At 32.8% G+C, this 15,487-nt stretch overlaps 1 protein-coding gene across 2 annotated transcripts; it reads right to left on the minus strand.

Moving 5' to 3' along the window:
- Nucleotides 1–249: 249 nt before the first annotated feature.
- On the minus strand, nucleotides 250–6,806 carry LOC105768153 (pentatricopeptide repeat-containing protein At5g02830, chloroplastic). Of its 2 annotated transcripts, none has more exons than XM_012587917.2 (12): nucleotides 6,093–6,806; nucleotides 5,790–5,877; nucleotides 5,443–5,647; nucleotides 5,029–5,136; nucleotides 4,576–4,740; nucleotides 3,719–4,288; nucleotides 3,417–3,482; nucleotides 3,195–3,275; nucleotides 2,811–2,908; nucleotides 1,964–2,174; nucleotides 985–1,045; nucleotides 250–785 (listed from the first exon to the last, which is right to left on the minus strand). In XM_012587917.2, exons 1-12 carry the CDS (start codon nucleotides 6,679–6,681, stop codon nucleotides 442–444), a joined length of 2,586 nt encoding a protein of 861 aa, XP_012443371.1. In that variant the 5' UTR covers nucleotides 6,682–6,806; the 3' UTR covers nucleotides 250–441. The 2 variants fall into 2 exon arrangements, with proteins under 2 accessions (XP_012443371.1, XP_012443370.1); XM_012587916.2 differs by having other exon boundaries at nucleotides 5,029–5,139; nucleotides 6,093–6,805.
- Nucleotides 6,807–15,487: the final 8,681 nt, after the last annotated feature.

Below are 15,487 nucleotides of genomic sequence, written 5' to 3' on the forward strand. Positions count from 1 at the left end.
TTGGTATGGGTTGGTAGCTTTCACAATTTCTATATGCAGGAAATTTGAAAGAAATCATATGCATTTGAAAGCCTAAAATAATTCACATTTAGGTTTAGGGCTGTAGGTTACAACAGCAGCAAATATCAATGTCCTCTTTGATACAACTTTGTTTTGTTTCTCGATTATCTTTCTCAAGATAGAAAATGCTTAGGAGAGGAAGAGAATATACAACGGAACTAATACATGAGAAATAGAGTAGTCAGTAGGTACAAATGAAATGACCTCCATTTTATTTCATCACATTCGAGTTAAATATGGTCAGTACAACTATACAGTTGACCTCATCTTTAATCTTGACACTCCTACAGTTCACTCTCTTATTCTCTTTTATATCTGTATTTAAATAATTATTACTATATAAAAAACAATGCACAAAATTGAGTTTTATATATAGACACCTCACCTTCTAATAACATCTGTCCTTTTTTGGAGCCAGTGGTTCAAAGATTTCCTCAGAACCTTTAACCTTTGCAAAATCACAGGTCTCCTGGTAGAAGATAAGGGCTTTGATGATAAACTGTTCTTTCCAGCTTTTTCCAATAAAACTGTATTTGCACCAGGAGTCTGCAAATCTACCCATCCATCCTTTTTAACTTGAGGTTCAACCAAGAGTACCTCAAGCCCCAATTCATCCTGCAGAAGTTTCATTGCTGCATCTTTCACCCCAGATATTACATTGGCTGCTTCCTCACGCTTTTCACTGACTCCTAAGATTATCAACATATCATCTCTTACTGAATGCCCTGCAATTGAATTTAGTGAGAAGCATCAAAATATGACTTTGAAATACACTACTTAATCGTGTATTTAGCTTTACGTGAATCAACTATCACAAAGTTCAGATGTCAGATGCATTCATATATGCAGTGTTAATCTGCCTGATTGAAAAGGTAAACATACTGTAACCATTGGTTAAAGCATTTAAGTGAAAATATTTTCTACCTTGGACGTAGTTCTCTTTGATCATTCGTAAAACAGCAAGAACAACTATCCGAGCTTCAACCTGTCCATAGTTTTACACACACACTCATGAGAGATCAGATCAGTTGTCGGGAAAATACAAAATCATGAAAAAGATTACCTTCAAGATTCAAGTTCTCTAAAATATTTAAGATGGCTTAGGGCAAAAAAACAACTATTTAAGATGACTATTGATTCAATCAAGCAGATTTGTCTTTATTATACCTTAAGAACCTTTTTAGCGAGGTATGCAAGTAGTGTCAATCTAGTTCATAAACTTGACATCGCCTATAGTCAACCAATTACATGGTGACGTGTGGCACCATATTAATGATGTTGTCACTAAAAATCATATTGATTTACACAGTTGGCATCTACTTGTAACATCACGGAAAAGGCATGATAAAAAAATAATTCAAAAAGAAAAACAAAAAACAAAAAGAACTTTTCGTTTGGGCTTCTTTTTTCCTTCAGTTCTTGGGTGTTTGTTTTAAATTAAAAAGAAAAAAGAAAATTGGGTGATAGGAGAATGAGAATGAGCAGACATGATGGATGTTTTAAAGCAGAGAGACATTAAGGTGGAAAACACACATGGCGGAGATGGTTTCTGATAAATTTCAGTTTATTGCTGAATTTAGGTAATGTATGTCACATCTGGATGTCAAATGTGTAGCTCAAGTGGATTTTCAATGACGACACAGAAAATATTATATCACATGTCATTATGTGATTGGTTGAATACTTGAATGTCATGTCATCATCTTCATTTAATGATATTAATCTTATGAACTCGATTCAGTCAAGTGAACTGCAGCTATCACATTGCTCACTTACAAGTAAAAGGAACATCCTTAAAGAACTACTTGAAGCATAGGAACCAAATATGATATTAACTCTACTGAGAACATCCACATTTATGATGCTTCAATTTGCATTAGCATTTAGCAGTAATCAATCGTACCTTTGTAAGTCCACGAAGGTCAACTGCTGGGCTTTCTGCCGTGCTCATCTGCAGGTGCACTGCAATCTTTTCAAGCAGTAGACTGTGAGGTCTCTCTAGGTCAGTTCTTTTGCAGGAACTTAACCCTTCTTGTTTCTGGTTATTTTCGTTTATTACACCTTCACACCATTCTTCAATGAGTTCCTTGAGATAAATGTCATTGGATTTGTACCTGCAATGGATAACCCTTAAAGACTGAATCTTATCATTGCTTTGCATAGGGATATTGTATAGCAGCGATAAATAATGCGATGCTACAGCTTCATCAGAGAAAGGTAAAAGGCCCAATAAAGGAACTTTTTGTTTATTTGATTGAATTAAGGAACAGATGAATCAAGTGCCCTATTTTTTGTTATAATTTTGAAATTTTCAAAAACATGCATCTTTCACCCAAGCCACAACCTAGACCTATGTCGGTATTATTCTTCATTTCTCTTTGGAATACCCATGTCCACCACCTGCATCTGACATATATTTGAACTTAGTTATGGAGATATGACCCCCAAAGATCCTCTAAATATATGGAAAACTTTGAAAAAATTTGAGAACGCCTGTGTCCAACACATCCATATTTGCTTAACCTAGACCTAGACTAACCTTGTAAAAACCCTTCAAACTCCATTATATGATATCAAAAAGTTTAAATGAAAATTGACGAAGTCCACAATCCATTAGGTCCAAAGAAAATATCAACGGCAAGCACCATATAATGATCATGTTGCCTATGAAACATGGGAGTTCACAAGGCAATCTGCAATTAAACACCTACACATGCAGATAAGGAATTCAGAGAAAATGCTAAAAATACCCCGCTTTCCGCATTTCCTGATATACAGCAAGGCACTGTTGTACTTCATGCAAGGAACCATATTTGCTACGGGCTCTTAAAAGTGTATTATACGTCACCTGTAAAAAAAGGCGCAAGGTATAATAAATGGATTTACCATAACTGTATTAAAAATAATCAGAAGTGCCTAGTTCCATATTTCTTTATTGAGCATTATAGAAGAATGATTTTAGTGCTTGAAACATGAAAGAAGTTGAGTTTTTTGCTAAAAACCTTCTTTGACAGCCGTTTACAGCTATATACAAGGTGATTTCATATGTTGACACATTGGGATTCACACTTACGCATTCTTTCAATAATTTCTAAAAATTGAATAACTGATATGCATCGTTACAGATCACTTACCAAATTAGGTTGAACACTATATCTCTTCATTTCTTCAAATAACGAAAAAGCTAACTTCAACCGTTTGCTTTCCACACAAACCTATGATACAAAATAGTATGAAATATCAAAATCCAACAACAGCCAATTTGAGATTATGTGACGGGAAAATGTGCATCCGTGTGTCCAAGGCAGCAATTATAGAATAACCAAGTTTATTACATATTCAACAGAGCCCTGTACCTTGATTGCTGTTGTGTATGCAACAACATCCGGTTTAATTCCAGTCACATGCATGGTTTTCAAGATCTGCACTGAAAAGAAAAAAGCCATCATCAGAGAAAGTAAGCAGTTGCATAGAACATTTTTCAACAGAAAATAGTAGACTCAGGCCAATGATAGGCATTGTGAATGAACACGTGGCAACAAAGTTTTGTCTGGATCCTAAAGGATACAACCTGAAGCAATAATGTACTAATGTTTGAGAAACAACATAAAATGGAAGAGCAAAATAGGATATACTCCTTTACAAAAGGATACCTAACCTGAATTGCACCTTCAACATTGCCTGAACCTCCACATATATCGATCAAAATCGTCCAGCTTACATGATTAGGTGAAAGGCCAAGAGACTTCATCTCATTCATTAAAGCTTTTGCATGATAGTAGTCAGTACCACATGCCTTCATTAAAATATTATATGTTGCTGTAGTAGGTTTGAAAGAAAACTTCTTTACGGAACTCGGATTATGCAAAGTAGTTATGTAGTTTGATGTAGTAGAAACTGAAGATACGCTGTTTACTTGTTTTTTACTTAACATACTATCTATATTACCCTCCTGGCTTCCTGTCCAGGAGCGGAAAAGGCGAAAAGCTCGGTCATACTGGCTAGCCTCAACACAAGCATGTAGAAGAACATTGCAGCATTGTGAATTAGGTTCACATCCAGAGAGAATCATCTCTTCAAATAATTGAAATGCCTGCACAACTAGACCTGCATGGGCAGATGCATTGATCAATGATGACCATGTAACTGTATTAGGGGTAACCCCAGTTGAGAGCATATCTTCTTTAATCTTCAGTGTCATTTGCCATAACCTTGCATCTGCAAAGATCTAAAAGTTTTATGCATGCATTAGTCAGAGAATAATATATCATAACAGGTTCATTGAACAGGTTATAGAAATTGAAACTGTTTCTTGGACAGTGCAGGAAGCTATACTGCTTTGACCCTTTGTTTTCCTTTTAGTACCCGTTTCCAACATATTTTCAGACACAGGCTTGGGCATATAACCCTCCAAATACATCGAAAAACTTAGAAAATTTGAAATATCCGTGTCGAACATATACCCGTATCCGACAGTTGCATTCGAATCCAAGTAACATAGGCAGCAAGAAGTACCTTAATGATTGTGCAATAAGTAAAGACATCCAACTTCAGCACTCCTGTTGACTCCAGATCCTTTACTTCGTTGTATATATCTTGGGCCAAATCAACTCTGTGAGCAAGACAGCATGCCTTTAAAAGGATGTTATAAGATGCCATATCTGCTGTGATACCAAGATTCTGAACAAAGAAACACAATTTAATACATGATATTTGCTAATATATATGCAGCATAAAGTTGCATATGCTGTAGTTCTATGGAATGTTTAAATAGGGAAAGTTCATCTCCAGTCTCCGCCACAACTTTGGACACTAGATCATCAGATATGCAACAATTAGACATATATCAACACTTTCCATTAAAAATGACTATATCTATACTGTATATTCAGAAAAACAGTAGGTCAACACATAAGATGAAAAAGAGAAAGATTAACCATAGAAGCAAAGAGAAGGAGATGGGCATACTTGCATGTCCTTGTAAAGATCTAATGTGTATCCCAGATCATGAGCATTGACGTTCATGAGACTGTTGAATACATATATATTTGGAGTGACCCTTTGATTGACTAAGTCCTGCTGCAAAATTCATGCAAAAAGTAAGCCAAATCTCATTGGAATATAAAAATCTAGAAATGTGACAAAACAAGGGATGATTTTGCATGTAAAGGCATTGAAATCTAAACCAAAGCCATGATGATCGAACTCTCCAAACTGCAAGCATATTTAATCAAGCAAGTTACAACCACATTAGCAGCAATAGGAGTTTGGGCTGCGGAGGATGGTTAGAATCTTTTTGCGGGACTTAAGGCAGAAATCACAACCAAATGAAACACTTGGAAGAAAATTTCGTAGAATTTCAGAAGGCAGATGAGAAAATACCTTGTAAATATTTCTAGATTTCATGTAATCACCACAAAGACCACAAGTGTCAATTATTGCACGGTAGAGATACATATTAGGACCACTCAAGTTCTTCTTGGACGCTTCATATGCTGTCAATGCAGATGCCAAATCCCTCTTCTTTCCAAATTCGCATATAATGCTACAGAACAACATATGGGCATGTGGCAGCAGGCAAGAATACCTTAAATGTAAACATTCCAAGAATTAGAACAGGCCAATCAAAAATTGTAAAAAAGTGTTCATCTTTGAATTCATTGAAGCTACAGAGTTTGATAAAATTGAGACCTACAGGGAACAAACATAAAGGAAGCAAGAACTCATACCTTATTGCCAGGTTTGGGTTTCGTTTATCAACACAGATTTTTACAATGTAAGATGGATTCACTAGTTCCTTGATTGTGAACTGAAAACCTGAATCAATAAAACATCTGTCAAGCAATACAAGGAACCTCTAAAACACAGAGTAACTAAACACACACCTAAAATCTTCCAAGCATGAGAAACTCATTGCACACAAGCACTGATATCTAGTACAATTGTTTGTTTGTTTCTAAGGAATTATGATATGATTTACATTTGGGTATTAATGAGAATAAAGCAGCAAATGCTCATTGGTCAAAGGTTACCTCTTAGAGCCTCCAACAAATCAACAGCTTCCTCCACTTCGCCAGAACCCAAAATCCTTTGAAACTCCCTTTTCAACGAATCCAAACCAAACTCATTAACCAACTTCAGAGGAGCAACCCCAAGCTTCTCAACTTTCCTCAACACTTGAACAACACTTTTAACTTTCCCTTCTTGAACACTCGAAGCAATCCCTTTAGAAACAAGCTCAACACTCAACATAGAAGCGAAACGCGAAGCATTAACCCCCGAAGCAACGACCATCTCCACCGTCATCGAAAAGTCCTCGAGACGGCCATCCTCCGCCAGCTTCGAAGCGAGGTCGGCGTAGTACTTGAGCGGGGAGTCGCGGCGTGAAGCGTGGTTCCATCGGGCGGTGGAGGAGAGGAGAGGGTAAGGGTGTTGATGAGAGTGGACGGTGGAGATTGAAGGAGAGACGGGATGGCATTGTTTTCTTGAAGGAGAAAGCTTGCGGAAAGAAGAGTTGGTTTTCTTGGATGAAGAGCGGTGGCGGTGATGGTGGTGGAGATTGGTGGGAGTTGGAGGGCTGGAAATGGAGGAACTGCCAAGGATGACGACAAAATCCTTCATTCTTGGCTAAGGAAGTGAGGTTACAGTTGCGGTGAGTTCACTTGGCTGCTCTTCCATGGATATTCTCTTTGGTATGGATTGAATTTGAAAGGCAGGTATTTTCAATCTTTAGTGAACGTTTATGAGCCAATTGTTTTGTGTTTTTCCCGTAATAAATTCCGTACATAAAAATAAATAAGGAATAAAATTAGGGTGGGTGATGAAATTAAAAATTAGGGTGATTAATTATATCTCAACTTAATTTGAAATTTTCTAGTTAAATTAAAATAATAACTTTATATCTTTGTAATTACTATCACCGATCCGATCATAATTAAATTTGTTATTAACTTTCAATCTCATAATTTATTTATTAATCTTTTATATCTGAGATTGCTTCTTTACTTGTTTAGTTGTTTCAACTATCTTCCGATTCTTGTCACTATGTATTTTAAAATTAAAAATATATTAAAAATAAAAAATATGAATTTTAATAAAATTTATCTTAAAAATAAAATGTGAAATTGATACAACATAAAATTTTAACACGAATATTTTATTATATCATTAATAATTCAATTTCAATAGAAATTTATAAAGATTCAATATGATCAAACAATTCAATAATGTAAATAGTATAAAATGTGAAATTTAATTTAATAATATAAATAGTATATATAAATAAAATTATTATTAGGTTTAGGGATTTTTTGGATGATTTTGATTTTTAATTTGGGGGTAAAAGTTTAGGGGAAAATAAAAAGTTTTGAAGATTTAGGGAGTAAAATTTTGGGGAAAAAGTAAATGGGGAGTAAAACTTTGGGAGAAAAATATTCAAAAAAAATTTGGGGGAAAAATGGTTTGGAGTAGATGGGAGGTGAGATGGGAGGAGAGTAAAAGTTTTGGATGAAAGTAAAAGAGTTTAGGGATTTAAGGTAAAAATGTAAAATATTATAGTTTGGTATTTAGTTTATTTGAATTATTTGAGTTCAAAAATTCAACTAGATTCGAACTCAAAATTCAAAAAAAATTTTGAGTTGACTTGAATAAGTTAATTTGTTTAACTCGAAATTTGAAAAAAAAATCGAGTTGAACCAAGTTTTGTTCAGCCTAAATAAAATAACCATCACATGAAAATTAGAAAGAAAAATTAGTTGTTTGGATTGAAATTTGAAAAAAAGGAAAATAATAATAATAATATTTTGAAAACTCGAGAATTTCGGGAAAAAAGATTACACCTTTTTTCGTCTTTTTCTATAAAATAAAGATATTTTCACAGTTAAATTTCGAGTAGAAGATTTGCATGTTGGGGAGAAGACTGTTGGTGTTAAAAGTTTGAAATTGAAAAGTTGACCGAACAAAGTAAATTAGCTAATGTAAGTAAATATGGTGGTGTTGTTTAAATTTGGTTAACAAATATTTATTTTTTTCTATAATTTTTCTGTTTTAATTTTATATTAAACATGTGAAACAAAATTCTTTTGGAAAGATGAGTAAATGAATTAAAGTCGTTATTTATTACGACAGTCTAAATTGTGACATCAAAATTGGAGTTGTTTTTGAATCTGTCCAATCTACAAAATTAGCTTTCAACCGGAGCATCAAACTGAAAGAACTTCTATCAAGAATTAAAAGAAAAGTCTCGACTTCAAGTCAGATGTTCAAAAAGTTTGAAGCCAATGCTAATGTCCCTAGAAACAAATAGAAAGGAATTGTCATTAAGGAGGAACCTAAAAAAGGCAAGAAGAAGGGTGTCCAATGTTGTGAATGTCACTAATATGTGACTGATATGCTTATATCCAATTTTAGTGTGCTAACACTCTTAAAAGAAGAAAAACTCACTTTGTGTGACCTAGTGCAATGAAAATTAATCTTGTAGCTCAGATTCAAAAGATAATCATGTTTGAAAAAATTCGATTCAAAAACAATTTTCTTGCATAGAAAAAAAAATAAAAATTTTGAAAATCGAGCCGTTTTTTATATTTATAGCAATAAAACTCTTTCCAAAATAATACATGTGCTTTGAGCGAGACAGACCCTAGGCGCTCTAGGCTTTCAACCAAACAACTTTCTTCACTATTTTCATACAACGAACTGCTTCAAGTGTGGGCCCGAACAATTTTAAATCAAACACAAAACCAAAAATAATTTTCTTCATTTTAGTAGAAAAGTAGATCTCTCTATAAAAAAACCAGTAGAATTGTTATTCTCGGAAAATAGAATTTATACTTAGAAATAAAATTTCACTATTTTCAAGAAGAATAATAATATCTCAAAAATTGTGTTTTTAGCCCTACCGGTGCCATCTATTTATAGGAGAGAGGGGCGGCTAATAGGGTATGCCTCCCCTCATATGTATTATGATGGGGATTCATGCCTCTTTTTTTTGTTTTAATTATATGTGCTTCTTAAATTTTAACCCAACACTTTATAATTTAATCCAACCCAATGCATGTTTTTCAATTTCTTAAAATAAATATTATCTATTAAATTAATTAAATAAAGTAAATTTTCCAATTAAATAATTTTCTCAACTCAATTCTAATTTCGTTAATATCATGGCAACTTTACCGTAAAAGAATTTATGAGAAAATATATTTAACTTTTATATTCAACATATTCAAAAGACCAATTAAATTAATTTCATGTACAAACTTCAATTAATTAAATAATAATTCGAAAAAACTTAAATTAATTCTCAGGTCATTTCCATACTTAGTGAAAAATCACATTCATTTCTGAAAGTAACTCATTTCTATACATTTATGTTCACTTGATTCAACATGCAATTCATTTCTGGTTTCAACGAGTTAGCGGAGGGACCGATTGGACATATATGATTAGGACTCAGATGATATATAATTAACTTCTAGTTTTTTGACTATTAATTATAAACTCATTTAATCATAAACTCATTCCACTATAGTATTGTGACTAAGCTCTCCCCAATTACATACTATTACGAAAGCTACTCGATCAGTGCTCATCTAATGACATTGTCATAACTGTGTTACCCTCATAGGATATCTTTAATTTCTTTGTGTCACACCCAATTTTCTTTAAGTTCGGAATTTAGGAATAATTGGGGGTTAAATTGAAAGAAATCATAAGATTGACTGCTTCCACTGAAAAATCAAGAAAAATTTAGTGACTGATTTGGACATAGTTGAGTTCTAATTCTAGTTTAGTTGGATGAAAAACAACTGGTTCTTTAGTAGGAGACAAAATGATTACAAATGGATGAGTTTTATAATGTTGATAATCATGCGTGAAGGGCTATAAATAACTGAGAAAATAATTCCCGGGGTGAATTCTTCTCAATTCTATTTAATTTTCTTTTCTTCTTCATCTTCTTCTTTGGTTGCTCCAATGAAGAGATAATTACGAGAAGCTCTGCATGAAGCTGTGATCATGAGGTTTGAGTAGGAAAAATAAAGAATCCAGTGAGCTAGTAAGGTTCTAAGTCCTTCGGTGTTTGTAAAATTAAGAAATGAAGTTAAGAATTTTCAGAACCTTTGAGGGGTTCTGTATGTTTCTGAAAACTAAGTTTTTAAGTTGAAATGCTAAGTTTAATTTATGAGTTTGGTTGTCATACTTAGCTGTCAGGAGAATGGAAGCTCTGGCATTCGGAAAAGCTAAGCTGATGAGGCAAATAAACATCAGGTGAGTTTTATAATCCATTCCTAAGATGTTGTATGATTAGCATGAATCTGTGTTGAGTTCAGAGAGAATTTTATGATGATGTATGATCTCTGTTGATTGGAAATGTGATATGAAATGAAATTGGTTATGTTTTTATACTAGTGAATTGTGTTAGATTGAGATAATGAGTTTGGGAAATGGTAGAATTGACATGATGACTTGCTTAGCTCATGCATTTTAATGACTTATGTTATGATATAATGATTGAATTATAGAAATACCCCTGAGTTCATACTTAGCATGTGATTTTGTTTTTCGTGCGCATATTAGGTTATGATTTTGTTCGCTCGTCAACATTAGCATCCAACAATAATCCTGGAGTAAAAAATTTGGTGATGTTTTGCTTGTAAATGACATGTACCTAGGAGAGTCTTATGACTGTACAATGATATAGTTATGGATGGTGTCTTGGTATATTTTAGTATGGTATATGTAACAACTCATTTTTCAGTAGTGTTGAAAATAGTGGTTTCGGGGCCACAAATCTCCTTAAATATTATTATTTAATACTTGCAAGTCTAATATAATAATATAATAAATTTTTATTTCATAATTTATGTTATTTGAATGAATAATTAGGTCCAAATGGTATATCCCTAAAGTCAAGTGATTTTTAAAAAGGAGGTATCGGACCTCATTTCTATAATCGATCCCATAAATATTTTATTAAATATTTACGGGTGTTATTAGGGTCATATTAAAATTTGGTTAAGAAATTTTAACGTTTAAATAGTTAATTAGGTAAAAAGGATTAAATCGTAAAATTTGCAAAAGTTGGTTTCTATAAGTTAAAGGTACTAAAAGGTTAAATTAATACAGTTACAAGGGTTTTTATGACAACTGTGCCAAATCTTAGTGGCATGCACCGCTAGTGCTTTGTTTAATTAGTTTATATGTTATAATTTTATAACAATAATTAAAAAGAAACTTAAATAAAATAAACAAAGCACATTATTTTTATTTTTTTTGTTCTCATCTTCTCCAAGCTGAAAACACCATTTTTGAAGGGAGAACTTTCATCCAAGCTTATCTCTTATGCATGGTATGTGTTTGATGCCCGTTTTTAGTAATTTTTATGTTTTTGAGTTCATATTAGCCTAATTTAGCTAGCCTAGAAGTCAATTTGTAAAGTTGTTAAAAGTCTAGGGACTTTCCATGAATGAGTTTGAAGTTTTTTTATTTTATTTTAATTGATAGATTATTAAAGTTGGTAGTTAAATATAAGTATTTTGTTAAGTGATTCTTAGTGATTTTAATGTTTAGGGATTAAATTATTGAAATAGTAAAATTTAATGAAATGAAGAAAAATATAATGTTTGTGAACTTAATAAGAATCGACTAGTTTGGTCTTTAGTTAAAAATGATGAATTTGCAAGTTTTGAGTTTAGGGACTAAATTGCATAAAAGGTAAAACATTGAGGGTAATTTTATAAATTTCTCATTGATAAGGGCTATAAGTTGTATTAATTATAGTTTGATAATGAATATTAATGCCTTGGTGTAATTATATGTTTCATATGTCTATAAATATGTTATCTAGTTATGTTTGTGGTGGGTTTAGAGAATTAAATGGTTATATGAGTATTTTTTGAGTATTTGATGTTGTTTCATTTGGTTCAACAGTTATTCAGGTTTAAAATGAAAAGGTACGTACATGAAATGAGCTACGTTATTGAGAATATGGAATGGAAAATGTAATATGTATAATTGGAAGGAAAAAAAGTAACAAATGGATTATATGATGGATGATTTATATATCGAAATCCTTTACATGATATGTGCCATGTTTCATTGGTTGATATGCCCTTACATGTATCTACTAACTATGTGAAGTGTTATGGATAGGAAAGAAGAATATCCATATGATCTAATGAGTAATGTTTAATGGTTTCATCGTTTTGTGTTCGGTAAGTTTAAGTTTTCGTTATACGAGCTTACTAAGCACTAGTTGCTTACGTAGTTGTTTTTCTCTGTCTTGTAGGTCATTGAAAAGCTCGATCGGTTGGAATCTCGTCAGAACACCATCACACTATCCATTCGTCATATTGGTAGTTCTGGTTGTTTTGGTTAACAATTATAAATGGCATGTAATAGGAGTTTATTTTATGCTATTTACCAATGTGATATGGTTTAAGTTTATTTGTCTATATGCCTTAATGTGGGCTTATAAATGTATATGTAAGTATGGGTTTTAGTCACTTGTGAATGCCTTCTGATTTAGATGACTTTTGGTTCATTGAAGTGTGAATGAAGTGGTTAAATGGTAGATGTGTGATGTAAGTTTAAAATATGAATTTATGGCATTGATTTTGAGTTGATTTGGATGTTAACTTGTGGTACCAATGAGGGTACATTGAATAGACATTTAGATTAAATGATACAGGTGTGTTTTGGTATGTAATAGGGCTTGAATGTTGATTTGATAACTTGGTTTGTTTTGAGTTTGTGCCAAGCTTATATGTGTCTTAATGTCCTTAGCTAATGAATTGCAAATGAAAGTGAAAATATATGGTATGTGAAATTTATGTAAAAGTAGGTAAAATATGGTTGAATGGAATACTTTGAAACGATTATTTGGTACATATGATTTATGCTTAATGAATGAACTTGAAATGTTGAATTGAGTCAAGTTGATGTGTTAAATTGTGGTTTCAATTGAAGGTATATTGGTTAGGCACCTAATTTGGTTGATTTTGGTATGTTTTTGGTATGTTGTAAAGTGTTTTGGTCAGGTGAAAATGTTTGGAAATGGTATGGTTTGTTGTGCAAGAAAAGGTTAATGTTTTGGCTTGTTTTAGGGGCAAATTATGTTGCACACGGCTTGGGACACAGACTGTCACACAGCCGTGTGGCATACATGGTCACCTAAAATGGCAGTGTGTTTCAACTCAGTATGCTACACGGTCTAAGACACGATCGTATGGCTCAACATCAAATGCACACACGGTTTGCGACATGATTGTGTGACCCTATCTCGAATGCCCATACGGGCAGACACATGGGTTGGGACATGACCGTGTGTGCAGACTTGGAATGTCTACACAGTCTAGGCTATGTCCCTATTTTCAAGTTTTTCCAAAATTTTCTGTTTTGTTTCAAATGGATCCTTGATTGTTTCAAAGTTATTTTTAAAGCTCCGAAGGCTCGATCTAAGGCCTATAAGAATATTTTTACTATGATTATATTAATTTGCATAAATATTTCTATTTTGAAGTTAAATGTTCTAATTTGTATGGTAATGCTCCGCGTCCTTAATCTGGCGAAGAAGATAGGTTAGGGGTGTTACAGTATGTGTGTATGTAATAATTGGTTGATCATGAGATGAGTTAATGAATGTCAAATTGTTATGTTGATGATGGTAGTGAAATAGTTGACTGATATATATGAAATAGGTATGCATAGTAGATGATGTCTTGATGAGTGAATAAATTATGTATGTTCAATAGTTTAATAGTGAATAAGTGATATATCATGGATAGGTTTTGGCTATGTAAATTGAGAGATGGAATGATAGAATATTTGTATTGAATTTGTATGTTTTAGCAAGTTTGGTGTATAATTTGTGAGATTGAATTGTGAGTCATATTGAGATGCTTGAATGATTAAGTTGAAACATTATTAGTTGGTTCTTTTGAGGTTCCAATTGTGGCATATTGGTAATTTGTATAATTGAGCTAAAAATGAGTCATTTGGTATGTTTCTATTGACTTTTATGCAGGTTTGGAATAGACATTAAAATGTATTTGTATATAAGGTTAAGTATGAATTAGGCCCTCATTGGTACATTTTGGTGCCACACGGTTTGGCCACACGGCCGTTGTCACACACAGATCAGTGACACAGTCATGTGCCACTGAAATATAGTATGAAAAATTTTCACAATGTCTCAAATTGTTACACGGGCTAGCCACACGCCCTTGGTATGATCATTTGGTTTCGCACGGTCTTAGTTTGTTAAACGGCCCAGTGACACAGCCGTGTGACTATTAATGAATAATTGCACCTTTGACCCACACAGCCCGAGAGAGTTACACGGTCTGATTACACAGCTATGTGACTCCAACTTCACACGGTCACAAATTTTTACACTGTCTGATTACACGGCTTGGGCACACAGCTGTGTGATCTCTATTTTGCAAATTTTCCCATCTTTTTGTAAAATTTTTAAAATAATCCTTGGTTGATGTCGGGTTAATTTTAGAGCTTCCATAAGCTCAAATTAAACCCGATTTTGGTTGTATTGCATGATATATCTAAATATATGTAATTATTTAATGTTTAATTGTATTTTTGAATTATAAATTGTATGTAACTATTATATAATCTTCTGTAGCATCTTATCGCTCGGGTCCGGTGACCGGACCGAGTGATGGGTGTTATAGTTTAGAAAATAAAAAAATAAGTTTAAATAGAAAACTAAAATAAAAGAAGCAATAATTAAAAGTATGATAAAATCACTGGTAAGAAACTCTAGTCAAAGGTAAAATCTTCGTTTGATTCATATATTCGATCATCAATTCAAGAATGTCTTCAATGCCTTTAGTAAATTAGTTCTTGTTGTAGACTCAGTGTTGCGCAACCAATCTCTCTTTACTAGTTTGGTAACCAAAAGGCAACTCATTTGAGATTACTTCACTCACCGATAAATAATCATATAACTCAACACCCAAGATTTAACCAAATGGCAGAATTAAGAACGAGAGAGACATAATTCTAATAAAAAAACTTACCTCAGTGAGTTTTATTTAAGCTAGATCACTTATTTGCACCACATAATCGTAAACTATGATATAAACAATTTATATAGTTTGCCACTAGTATTAGAATAAATTAAACAATTACAAATTTAATTATTTTAATTGACAAGGCAACCGTTCTAAGCTATCAAATATTGGTCAGATATTCAATAAACCTATAGATTGTAATTAAAATAGAAGATACGTGAATATTAAAGAACAAAGAAGAATTAAGCACAAATTAGGTCTCACGAATTAATCGAATCAACCTTCGAAAATCCTATGACTAGAAAAGAGAGTTTCTAACCCATAAACTTAAAAAAAAAACACAAAAATAAAATAAAACTAAGAACGACTATATCTAAACATCTCTAATTTTTAACCTAATA

Source organism: Gossypium raimondii, chromosome 4 (genome assembly GCF_025698545.1).
Source record: "Gossypium raimondii isolate GPD5lz chromosome 4, ASM2569854v1, whole genome shotgun sequence".
NCBI classification, from domain to species: Eukaryota; Viridiplantae; Streptophyta; class Magnoliopsida; order Malvales; family Malvaceae; genus Gossypium; species Gossypium raimondii.